The sequence below is a fragment of the Artemia franciscana genome, chromosome 1 (genome assembly GCF_032884065.1).
Source record: "Artemia franciscana chromosome 1, ASM3288406v1, whole genome shotgun sequence".
Taxonomy (NCBI): domain Eukaryota; kingdom Metazoa; phylum Arthropoda; class Branchiopoda; order Anostraca; family Artemiidae; genus Artemia; species Artemia franciscana.
The window spans coordinates 24,009,526-24,023,023 of NC_088863.1; the positions used below are offsets into that span (position 1 = coordinate 24,009,526).

The 13,498-nt window shown below is 35.2% G+C and overlaps 1 protein-coding gene across 1 annotated transcript in view; it reads right to left on the reverse strand.

Moving 5' to 3' along the window:
- LOC136027209 (uncharacterized) overlaps positions 1-13,498 on the reverse strand; it is a 119,866-nt gene that overhangs the window by 59,096 nt on the left and 47,272 nt on the right. Inside the window, exon 6 of the mRNA XM_065704237.1 lies at positions 7,653-7,863. Within this exon, the coding sequence (XP_065560309.1) occupies positions 7,653-7,863 (211 nt within the window). The remainder of the gene's footprint in view (positions 1-7,652; positions 7,864-13,498) is intronic.

Consider the following 13,498-nt stretch of genomic DNA (forward strand, 5'->3'; position numbering starts at 1 on the left):
TGAGAGGCGAATCTAGCCTAAGCTGTTATTAAGGTTGCATAAGAATGAAATCAGTTCATTTGTTAATAGATTAGTCTATCTATCTTCCGCTAATGTGTCATTCCTAGGAAAGAACTATGGTAGATAGTCATTTTTTATGTATTATATATAACCTTTAGTTTTAAAAATATCCTCACTACAAGCCATTCTTTAACTATTTAATCCAATCAGTGGATTATTTTTGAACCTGGCCTTCAGAGGACGGTAAATAGCAATTTCTAAACTAAAAGACACATAAACACTGCCTTTGAGTGGCTTACAAGCTTCTCTTACATCTCTTTTTTTGTATTCTGAACATTTTGATTTTTTTTTACTTAAGATTTTTAGGACCTAGAATCTTTCGGCACTTTTAAAACATTTATAAATTTACAAATTTCTAGGAGTTAGAATTTCTTATTATTGATTATTGATATTAACTGATTTTCAGCCAGGTTTGTTTGGGTTTAGTAAGCATGCAGGCCTGCTTACTGAACTTAAACGGACCTAGCTTAAAATCTGTTAACATAATTCAACATGGACTCAAAAAAAATTCAGTAGTGCTGCCTTCTACAATTGTAGTGGAATATATGGTAGCCTTTGGGGTAGTCGAGAATATCGCCATCTATGACTTTAAAAGAATAAATGGCACAATATATGGAGTGTTTCAACTAGCTGATCTATTAGCTGGAACTAGCTGAACACTCAAAAGTACTTTTACTAAATTTTTGATATTCAATCAGCAATTCAAACACGGTATTTACCAGCTAGACAGGCATGTACGCAGGAATTTCTTTTGGGAGGGGGGGGGGAAACCTTCAAAACGGCAGATATAATGTAATACTTTTTATTTAGTAACTAAATAAATGCAAAAAGCAAGTATATCGAAAAATATAGATCAACTTCATACTTTAAATCTTAACCTTCGATCAGAGCTAATAGCAAATTTCTCCAAAATTTCATCGACTGATACGAGAACATATCTGTGGACATTCAAGAGTGCCAAGCCATTCAGTCGGTCTTCACTTATCTGACTGCGAAAATATATTTTAATCCTTTTCATCGAAGAAAATGACCTCTCAACACATGCTATAGACGTGGGAATGATACAAAAGATGCTCAGTAACTTGTGAACATTTGGAGATGTTCAACGTTCACACTCAGCCAAACTCTGCACTGCCGTCTTCGGGAAGAGACTGGGTACTACTATCAGTCTCTTAGCTCACCATAGTTCAAGCTCAGCCATCACAGCAGAGTCTGGACTCGTTAGATTAGAGGCATATAATTTGATCAGTTCTTTAAGATCGCTGCTAGGCCGTTTCACAATAAAAGGTGGTAGTATTCCGCTAGGGCCTTTCAGCGTTACCTTGTGCTTTGTGAATCAAGATGCAAGCGATTGTATAAGCTAATCTACAAATGGGAGGAAAATAGAGACTCGATAGTAAAATTCTATATGTTTTCCTGCCGGGATATCACTTGGTTCCTCTTTCGTGAAATGACAAGAATAATTTCTAGTTCTCTGCATGCCTATTTGCTTCCAGAAACAGCTGATGAAACCTTCCCTCGCCGCTATATCGGGTTTCTTTGAACATTTCTGTTACACTTTCGACGCACCGAATGCACATAACCATATCTATGTTTTCAGACTCCAGCAGCTTAGATAGATTCAATGTACACCCAAGAAAAAAGTCCATCACAATGAGGGTCACTGTTTATTCCAAGCTCAGGGTGTTGTTGAGCAGACTTCTGGCTTTCGACGACGTTATCAAGTCCCCGCCGGTCTCTATCTCCTCTAGGGCCTTAAATATAGACACAATCAACTGTTATGAGATCTGAATAGCATCATGTATTTCGACCCACCTAGTTTCGCAAGAGCCTTTAAGATTAAGTGCAGTATAAGTTTTCAGGATAGCACTTCGTTTTGCAGTAAAGTGAAAGAAATTAACTGTTTCACGAACTACCATCATACAGTGCTTGATCTCAGCTATTTTGCTCGAGTCAGGCAGAACCAAGTTTAGGGAGTGAACGATACAGTGAACGTACTTGGCGAGTGAATATTTGCTCGAAATAAAAGCCTGGGCCCCTGATAAATGTCCACTCACGTTTGGAGCTCCATCATAACCTTGTCCCCTGTAGAGTTTCATGTCAAGACCAAGTTTCTCAATTTGACTTAGGATAAACTGATCATGGCCTTCACTGCGCAAGTTCTGAACAACAGCAAACTCGATGGACTCTTCCCTAATTCGTAGCGTTTCACTATCCATAAATTGAAGCCCAAGTGCCATTTGTTCCTGCCTTGATAGATCTTTAGTCTCGTCTGCAAGAATGGTAAGACAATTGGCAGATTTAACTTGGTCAACTATCTTTTCGGTTATTGGCTGCCCACAAATATTAATTAATTCATTCTGGATTCTTGGGCTGCAATACTAGGCATTGCCTGCACTTCTCTCAAAGATATTTTTCATCACTGTATCGTCCTTTATCTGATAGCGTAACAAGGTCCAGAAATTTCCATCGTTTTTTACAGGCTCAAAAAGGTGAATTTCCCAGAGTCTTCATCACCACGCAGAGCCATACCCTGTCTTCCACACATCAGTATTGCTTCAGTGATAAGACAGAACATTTTTCCATTTATTTCTATTTCTTCTTTTTTCTGTGTATTCAGAACTTTCACGATAGTTTTTCTGCCTGCTTGGTGTCGCCAAAAAATTTTCTCCCCAAATAAAAGCTTCTCTATGGTAAGAGTTAGACTGATGTTTGAAAATGTCTTCCAGTGCATTTTTCCAGTTAACATATGGCTCTAAATCAAAACGACCTTGATGAAAACCTCGTCCGGCCTGGTCAGGAGCAAACACCGTACAATATTTACAGAAACACCCTTTTTTATTGCTGAAAAAACTAGCAAAACAAACTTATTCATCCAGCTAATATGAAACTTCCTTGTTTTCGTTCCTATGACTTGAACTGGGAATGGATAGTTACTGTCGGGTTTAAAAGGCCTTTTGAGTATATTTTACTTTGTTTCATCGGAAAGCGATCCTCTTCTGTCCAAAAAACTTCCATCTCAAGCTCAATTTCTATATTTATTTCAGCTTTCATCACTTCAGCATTTGCTGATATTTGCTAAGCTGAAGTCCTAGGTTCAGTTCCAAAGGGTGCGTTTTTGGATGTGTGTTTTTAATAAAAAAATTATTCTATATCATATTTAGACACATAAAATTTGGTGAATGCTCTTTTTTAGCTTTGATAGCTTTTTACCGTCCCATGATGGTCGGGGTTTAAAATATTCCACACATTGAATTCAATAGCCCAAGAATGGCTAGGAGGAAGAGGTGTTTTTTAAAACTAATTATTATGTATGATGTACAAAGACACACATTTCAGTAAATGCTCCTTTTTAGTCTTGATGTTGTTCTTTATTGTCTTCTGAAGGTCTAGATTCAATATATTTCACGGATTGATATCAATAGCTCAAGAACAGCTAGTGGGGATGGGTGTTTTTAAAACTTAAGAGGACATAAGTACAATTCGGTAACTAAGGAGAAATTAAATGCCTTTTGATATACCAAAACTCTAGAACAACAGTCCCCGTGCTCTAAGCATGCAACAAACATGTACAAATTACGAACTTCTTATATATTACAGTCCTCGTCAAAATTCGTTTTAGATATGTTACCTGATCATATTCAATTTGTTGCATAGCAACTTATTGTTGCACAGTAATGAAAGTAACTTGTCGTTGTCACGCAATATTGTGTCATCCCCAATTATTTCCAGAGATTCCCCACTTAACTAGCAGCCATGGAGGGGGGGAATCTAAAAAAATAAATCCCGAAGAAAAAACCGTAACACATGCGTTTAAATTGCATAAGTAAACATTCAACTATTACTTAACATCCAAGTATACTCCCTTTTGAATTAAATAATAACCAGGTATTATTGATCAATAACCAAAATATCTGCTTGTTACTAGGAACCGTAGGAATTGGTTGCTAGGGTTTCGCATTAGCAAAAAAAATAGCTATTACGTAACAACAATTCGTGGGCAATAAATGAATAATGAATAGCACATACGTCTTGCCCTGAGGGAGTTGCCTTTAAACATTTCGTGATTAACGACGAAAAAGAAAAGAGTAGTGCCTATGAACCTCGTTAGACAGCATACCACTATATTACTTATGTTTGTCTTTAGCTTTTCAAATCATAAACAACTAATACAAAATAACAAAAGTAAAAAAAATGTATTCATTTGAAAACAAGAGCTAAGAGCCCATATGGCACTTGTGATGAGGCAAGAAGAGCCAAGAGGTCATATGGTATCAGCTCCAACAAAATTCTATGAATCAATAGATTGATTTAAAAAGGAAAATGAGAGGCTTAATACCTTAATTCAAAATTAACCCCCTCCTCAACTACCCCAAAGAGAGCGGATCCGTTCCGGCTAAGTCAATCATGTATGTAGGACTTGTACTTATTTTTCCCACCAAGTTTCATTCCGATCCCTCCACTCTAATTGTTTTCCAAGATTTTAGGTTTCCCCCTCCTAACTCCCCCCACAATGTCACCGCTTCCGGTTGGTATTTAAAACAAGAGCTCTAAGACATGATATCCTTTCAACCATTAAATTTCACGAGGATCTGATCAACCGTTCGTAAGTTTAAAATACTTCATTTTTTCTGTTTTTCCGAATTAGCCGGCCCCCCTCCCCCCAGATGGTCAAATCGAGAAAATAACTATTTCTAATTTAATCTGCTCCAATTCCTGATACGCCTGCCGTGTTTCATCGTCCTGCCTTACCATGTACCTAAAGTAGCAAAAACCGGGACCGATAGACCGAAGACCGACAGAATTTGCGATTGCTATATGTCACTTGGTTAATGCCAAGTGCCATAAAAAAAAGAATCACCAGTGCAACAACACAAACACGGAAACAAATCCACACCATGAAAAAAAAAGACAGAAAGGGAAAGGATGACTGTTTTCCTACTTTAGTAATTTAAATAGATCAGTACTTGAACAAGGCCTTAACCTTACTTATCCATCCAATTACATAGGTTAAAAAGCATAGCCATACACAATCAAGGGTAAGGAATAATCTATGGACATGCAGTCATTTCGTAAGCAAGTATTAGTTGTCATATACCGAATATTAAAAAAAATAAGACAAATAATTCAAAGGCGACCACCAAGCACAAGGGCCCAAAATAAGAATACACACTTGCCTATAGGGTTTCAGCACTTTAGATTCTCTAACCAGGCAAGTGGCGTGCCTACAATATTTTCCCCATGGCATCCCCTTGCTAGGTATCAACCCCGAAATACATACCTATGAAAAAAAATGTAAAACAACCAAATAAATCCAGAACTAGCTTATCTTGATTTTGGTCCTCGAATATTTATGTTAATCTGAATTATCACACCTATGCACATTCTATATTATTACTGAACAATTATTAAAATGTGTACACTATATCAAATCGTCTCTATTGATGCAAATATAACTTATATAAAACTCCTCGATATGAATGCAAATTAAGACCTTTTGAAAATACAACATGTGCAAAATTCTTCGGATATCCACTTTCAAAAATAAGGCCAAACTCTTTAATAAGGAAAATCGAAATCAAGCAAAGATTTTACTAAGTATTTCAAGGTAATTCTTTCGGTATTTATTTAAAGTTCGTTATAATGAAAGCTAAATTTTTTAAATTACTAGGTCAATTTATTTGCAGAGAAACCTATTAAAATCAATTTTTCGCTTAAAATTTAACATCTATTTTTAAAATCAACATAGCTGCTACAAATCCTTGCATATATGCATTGTAACCGTGAATAAAATGCCGAATTTGTGATTTTTGAGTACTTTCAGGGAGCGGGAAATGAATCACTCTAAAATCAAAATCATCCGTTTTATTATGAATTTTAAAACCTAAATTACTATTATCAGAAATATTAATATTCTAATCTAAGAAATGCTCCTCTAGACCTGTGCTATGACTAGGCTCAAGAGTCAGCTCTGATGGATAAATATTTTTGGAAATATCAATAAATTCCCGACAGTTCAAAAGCAAAATATCCTCTAAATATCGTTTTTATTTGATAAAATATGTTTTAAATTATTTGGATTATTCTTATCCATCATATATCTATATTTGAGTTGAATTAAGAACAAGTCATCTATAAACGGGATGGCACCTCCCCCCTGGAAATTCCTACAATTTGCTTATAAATATTACCAGTCAATCAAACAGTTTGTGGTAACAAACTGTAGTAAGAAGCGACCCGGCTCAATAGTGACCGAAACTCTAAATACTAAATTTTGATATCAATAGCTACATAAAAAGAATGCTGATTTTAAATATATAAGTTTCATCAAGTTTGTTTTTACCCATCAATAGTTACAAGCCTTAGAAAATTTGCCTTATTTTAGAAGATAGGAGAAAACACAACCTAAAACTCATAGAATCTTAACGAAAATCCCACCATCACATTCAGCGTAACAGAGAACTCTACTGTAGAAATTTCAAGCTCCCATCTACAAAACTGTGGCATTTTTAATTTATTGCCAGAAGGCAGATCACGACTGCGTGTTTTTTTTGGGAGGGGGGGGGGTGATCGTATCGACCCAGTAGTCCTAGAATATTGCGAGAGGGCTCTTTCTGATGAAAAAAAGCTCTAGTGCCCTTTATAAGAGACCAAAAAAAGTGGAGGGCACCTTGGCCCCCTCTCCGGCCAATGATTTTCCAAAAGTCACCGGATAAAAATTCTTACATAGAACATAGTCTAAAAACCTTACAACTATGTCCTTGGGGACGGTTTATTCCCCCACAGTCCCCGTGGGAAGAGCTACATGTTACAAACTTTGACCAGCGCTTTCTAGTATTATTAAAAAAACAATGAAAAATAAATTTGAAGAAGTTTTGGATTGGGAAAAGTACAGAGCAGCATTAAAATTTAAAACGAACAGAAATTATTACTTATGTGAGGGATTCACTTCCTCCTAATACCTTTTTCTTTACGCTAAAGTATTTTTAGTAATTTTAGCCATTTATTCTACGGCGTTTGTGATTCAGGGGCCATTCTTAAGGAATTGGGACAAAATTTAAGCTTTAGTGTGAAGAGCGAGGAATTAACGAGGGGGCGAACCCCCTCATATAAGTAGAAAAAATATATGAATAAAGCAGTTCGTTATCCATAAAAACGTTCGTAAAAATTAAAAGTTCTAGTTGCCTTTTTATGGAGCCGATAAATTGGAGGGTAACTAGGGCTCCTCTTCCTCTCCTTTTCTTCTAAAAATTGTCCAATCAAAACTACGAGGAAGCCATTTAGCCAAATAAAAAATAATAGGACAATTTCGTTGTAATTAGTCCTGTGCGGAGAACCAAAATCAAAACATGCATTAATTCAAAAACCTACAGAAATTAAATAAAAAAACAAGTGTTTTTAACTGAAGGTAAGGAGTGACATTAATACTTAAAACAAACAGAAATTACTCCGTATATGATAGGGACTGTTCTCTCTTCAACACCCCGCTCTTTACGCTAAAGTTTTTTAATGTTCTAAAAAGTAGAATTGAGAGAAAGAGTCAAAGTTTAGCGTAATGAGCGGGGTGTTGAAGAGAGAACATGGGAACTTACATATTTGTTCATAATGAAAGGTTTCAATTTCCAAATTATCCAAATTCCAATTCATATATGCACCAGATAGATACTCAGGTTCAAGATACTCAATATAATCAGCAGAGCAAGTATAATATGGTTTTGTATCTTGTATCTTTACGGGTATGTTAATATTTGAAGATATCCAGACTCGTTCATCAATGATCTGCCCTTCAAACATCTCTTTTCCCTATAAAAAATAAACTTTTACACTCGCAAATCTTTTATCGACCAAAACTACCTTTTTTTCGGCCTCTAGAAACACACGGCCAAGCTTTATTTTTATGATGAGACATATCGACCATAAGCACAAACTTCGAAGGCCTTAGGGGCCAGAACACTGAATTACCACTTCCGGGAACTCAGTCAGTAAAAACATACATACATAAAAAAATATATACATATATATATATACACACATATATATATATATATATATATATATATATATATATATATATATATATATATATATATATAAATATATATATATATATATATATATATATATATATATATATATATATATATATATATATATATATATATATATATATATGTACTACTACTACTATTAATAACTCACTGCAGCACCAAGCAGCCTGAGGCCAACACAGCTACGCACGCTCCTCCTCTAACCAAATCTATTTAAAGCCTCCCTCTTTACACCCTCCCAGGAAGTTCCCATTTCCTTTAAATATTTATCTATAACATCCTCCCAACGCATACAAGGACGACCTGCTTTCCGTGTAGCCCCAGACGGTTGGCCAAAAGGAAATCTTCAGTAATCTGTCATCCTTCATCCGTAGAACGTGGCTTAGCCATTTCACCTTTCTTTCATTATAGCCGTAGAAAGCGGGATTGAACCACATTTTTCGTACAACCTACTCTTTGAAATACGGTCAGTCAGCGGAGTACCCAGAACAATCCGTATGCAATTTCTTTGGAAAACTTGTAGTAAATTTTCATCTGCTTTTCGGAGCGCCCATGCTTCAGAGCCATATTTGACCACTGTCATATATATATATATATATATATATATATATATATATATATATATATATATATATATATATATATATATATATATATATATATATATATATAATAAATCTGGAAGCCAGAAAGTGAAAGAGTTTTACCAATATTCGTATAGGTGCGAAATAAGCTAGCAAATTCTGGATTTGGAAAAAAGAACCGACCAGGGAAACTAAACTATTTATTCATGAATTTAAATTAAAAATGTATCGTCTTGACTGAGGTTTTGCCGATTATCTTGGATACACAAAATACCCCCCCCCCCTTAATAAGTAGGCTTAGGAAGCATTAAAGTGATTTGTATTTAATTTTTGAATAAAAATATTCACTTACGTAACCAGTATTTCAAACGCTTCATTTGTCACATCAGAATTTCTAATCATATTAGCTATGTCCCTGGCAGCGGTGTAGTTTACTATTGGACAAGGGGGTGCAACTGCCCCACCCAAACCAGGATCCCCCCAGATCCGAGTTTACTCCCCCAGCTGAAATTTAGTTTCCTCCAAAATCTTGTCCAGACTAAGATAAACCTGGTCCCCCCCCCCAGATCCGAGTTTGATCCCCCAGCTGAAATTTCGTTTTAATTATTCATCTGCGGAGAGCCGAAACCAAAACATAGCCTCAAAAACGTTCAGAAATTAAATGACAAAAACAAGTTTCTTAACTGAAAGTAAGGAGCGACATTAAAACTTAAAACGAACAGAAATTAACCCGTATTTGAAATGGGATTCCCCCCCCCAACGCCCCACTCTTTACGCTAAAGTTTTTACTGTTTTAAAAAGTAGAGTTGAGAGAAAGAGTCAGACTTTAGCGTAAAGAGCGAGGCGTTGAGGAGGGAACAGGCCCTTTCGTATAAAGGGTAATTTCTGTTCGTTTTGAGTTTTAATATCGCTCCTTACTTTCAGTTAAAAAACTGTTGTTTCTTTTATTTAATTAAATGTAGTAATGGTTATTGGGAAGTGTACAGACGTTTTCTGGGTGATTTTTGGTTGGGGGGAGGGGTTGATGGAAGGGGGTTACGTATGGGATATTTACATGGAGAAATTTTTCATGGGGGAAGAGAATTTCCATGAAGGGGGTTCAGGATTTTCTAGCATTCTATAAGAAAACAATGAAAAAATAAATATGAAAAATATTTTTCAACTGGAAGTAAGGAGCAGCATTAAAACTTAGAACGAAAAGAAATTATTACGCATATGAGGGGTTCACCTTCTCCTAATACCTAGCTCTTTACGTTAAAGTATTTTAAGTACTTTTAAATATTTATTCTACGGCCTATGTGATTCAGGGGTCATTCTTAAGGAATTTGGACAAAATTTTAAAGTTCATTACGCAAGTTAATTCGTGAGTTCTGTATATTTTTTATAAAAAAAAACGGTAAAAAATTGAAAGTTCTAGTTACTTTCTAAGTAACCAAAAAAATGGAGGGTAACTACGCCTCCTCCCCCGGTTCTTTTTTCTCAAAATGATCTGATCAAAACTACGAGAAACCATGAGAACTATGTTTAGCCAAAAAAAAAAATGAAAATTTTGTATTAATTATTCATGTGCGGAGAGCAAAAATCAAAACATGCATTAATTCAAAAACGTTCAGAAATTAAATAACAAAACAAGTTTTTTTAATTGAACGTTAGGAGAGACATTAAATCTCAAAACGAACTGAAATTACACCGTATACGAAGGGGGCTGTTCCCTCCTCAACGCCCCGCTCTTTACACTAAAGTCTTTTACTGTCTTAGAAAGTAGAGTTGATAGAAAGATTCAAACTTTAGCGTAAAGAGTAGGGCGGTGAGAAAGGAACAGCCCCTTTCCTAAACAGAGTAATTTCTGTCCGTTTAAAGATTTAATGTCACTCCTAACTTTCAGTTAAAAAAAAACTTTCTTTTTATTTAATAACATACAGAAGTCAAAGCATCCAATTTTATAAAGATCAGAATCAGCTGCCACATAAGGCGTGATTTAATACCCCCAGTTGTCTCTGCTGAAATGTAAACGACTGTGTCTACTCATCTGTGATTGTTAGTTGAAGCATAGAACGACTATCAATCAAATAAGGGCTTAGCATATTCATCAACCCCAAATTCTAAAATATTCTCCCTTCTAGAAACAAATTTAAGCAAACTATAGAAAAAAGACTAAGGCTTTAAGCTCACAGTGAAAATTTTTACGGCAGACTTTTTTCTTATTGATTGCCAAAAAATTCAACTGGTTTACTTAAGTGTTGAGTGAGTGATGAAGAAACGTCATGGAACTGTTCATGGAACAGAGCGATAGGTCGGTTCAGTTTTTTTTCATTAATTTATTTTTAGATAATTTTGAACATGGGTAAAAAATTTTTCAAATATGTTTTTTTTCTGGCTTGAGCCCAGAAATAAAACTTTAAGAAAAATACTACTGCAGTTTACAATCTCAAAGTCAAAATTATTAAATACCAGGTATATTTTACAGTATGAGTTAATTCGAGCTTTAAATTTAGAAATTTGGACAGAAAATATAAAAGGTCTGATTAATAAAGTTTAAAAAAAAAACTATATATAATAAACCTAGTATGTGTCAACATCTGATTAATTCTTACAATTTACCTTAAAAATAAATTTGAATTATTTTGTTAAGGCTGTTTGCTGAAGCTATTTCAATAGAAACTGATATATGAAGAAATACCATATTAATATGAAGGGATATCAGGATATGAAGAGATAACAGGGAGGGACACGCTGAACGTGCTAGAATTGTGTGGTGTCTGGCACGAAGTGTACCTTTGTGGGTGCAAAGACTAATGGAGTTGACAAAAAGTAGCACTCTGAGACGTTTACCATGTGGTTTCCAAGGGGCAAGCCCTAGTGGTGGGGTAAAGACCCAATACCCATACTCAGCCCCCTGTCCCTAGTACTGCCCAAATGTTGCATATAATGTTTAATGTTTAATGTATAATAATGTTTGCCTAATTGACGCTGCAAATTAAAAATCTTGGAGGCAGGGTCTCGGAGCCAAAGAGCCAATGCTGTAGAATGTAGGTTTTGTTGGCTTTATTGTCTATCTAAAAGACCTTTGACAAATATATGTTGAGTATTTAACTTTAATTATTCACAGCAATATTTGTCTAACACCGAAATATAACTAATGCAAATCTGAATCAATTAAAATTTTTCATGGAATATTTTTAGCCAATCCGAAAAACTTATAAAAAGCTTGAAGTCTCGGTGCTGGTAAGACCTAAGTGTGATTTAGGTCTTAAGAACATTGTACTGACGAACCGCAGAGAATTGTTGTTTTTCTGTTCTTTTGTAATTTCTGTATTTGTTTCTGGACGATGTTTGTATTTGTTTCTCGACTTGGACGATAGGCCAGGTTGTGTTTAATAATTATATATGCCAAAGAACAACCAATAGAAATGAAAAGTGTATTTAATAAAAAAAACTTCCTAATTTTAAGTGGGCAAAAAAACAGAAAAAGGTTAGACGAGCAAATACATCAGCCAGGGTTCATCTGGGAAATGTCTTATGCAAATTTTGGTGTTGCGGCACTTTTAATCTCTTACCCAGGATTAGTAACATACTTGTCATGATAACATTTTGTAACCACTACTCCTAAAAACTGTTTATTACGCTACCAGACCATATGAGGTTAACAAAGCTGCATATGCCCATGACAGTATAAATTTTCATGTCATCGACATTAATTTCAATGCCATTGTTAATCTATATTAACAAAATATTACCACCTAGTTCCCACTAGCAACAGGATTGGAAGCAACAAAGCTAGCAGTACGCACAAGGTAATGAAGAAGGAGTGACACGGCTTAGATTTTTATGCTGATTTTAAATATATAAGTTTCGTTAAGTTTAATCCTATCCATCAAAAGTTAAGCCTGAGAAAATTTGCCTTATTTCCGAAAAAATGGGAAACACACCCTAAAATTCATAAAATTTAAATGAAAATCACACCATCAGATTCAGCGTATCATAGAAGCCTACTTTAAGAGGTATCAAGCTCCTATCGGCCAAAATGTGGAATTTTGTATTTTTTGCCAGAAGAAAGATCACGGATGTTTGTTTATTTGTTATTGTTTTTTTCCAGGGGTGATCGTATCGACCCAGTGGTCCTAGAATGTAACAAAAGGGTTCATTTTAAAGAAAATTGAAAGTTCTAGTGCCTTTTTTCAGAGACGAAAAATTGGAGGACAAGTAGGCAACCTCCAAACCTCATTTTTCCCAGTCACCAGATCAAAATTTTAAGATAGCCATTTTGTTCAGCACAGTCAAAAAATCTAATAACCATATCTTTGAGGATGACTTAATCTCCAACAGTCCCTAGGGAAAGGGCTGCAATCTATGAGCTTTGCCCATTGTTTATACATAGTATTGGCTATTGGGGAGTATATTGACGTTTTCAGGGGGATTCGACCCCCCCCCCTCTGGTGGAAGGGGGGGGGGGGTCAAGGGGAAGCGTTTATGTGATAAAATGTTTCCATGGAGGAATTTATTATGGGGAAGAAATTTTAAACATATGTTTTTCAACTGAAAGCATGGTGCAACATTAAAACTTATCATGAACAGAAATTGTTATATATATGAGGGGGTTCATCCCCTACTTAGTACCTTGCTCTTTATGCTAAAGTATTTTCATTAATTTCAAAAGAGCTACTTATTCTAAAGAAACAGCGTTTATAATTTAGGGGTCATTCTCAAAGAGTTGGAATGAAATTCGAACTTTAGCGGAAAGAGCAAGGTAATGACGAGGGGGTGACCCCCATCATAAAATTAATAAAAATGTACTAATATAAAAGT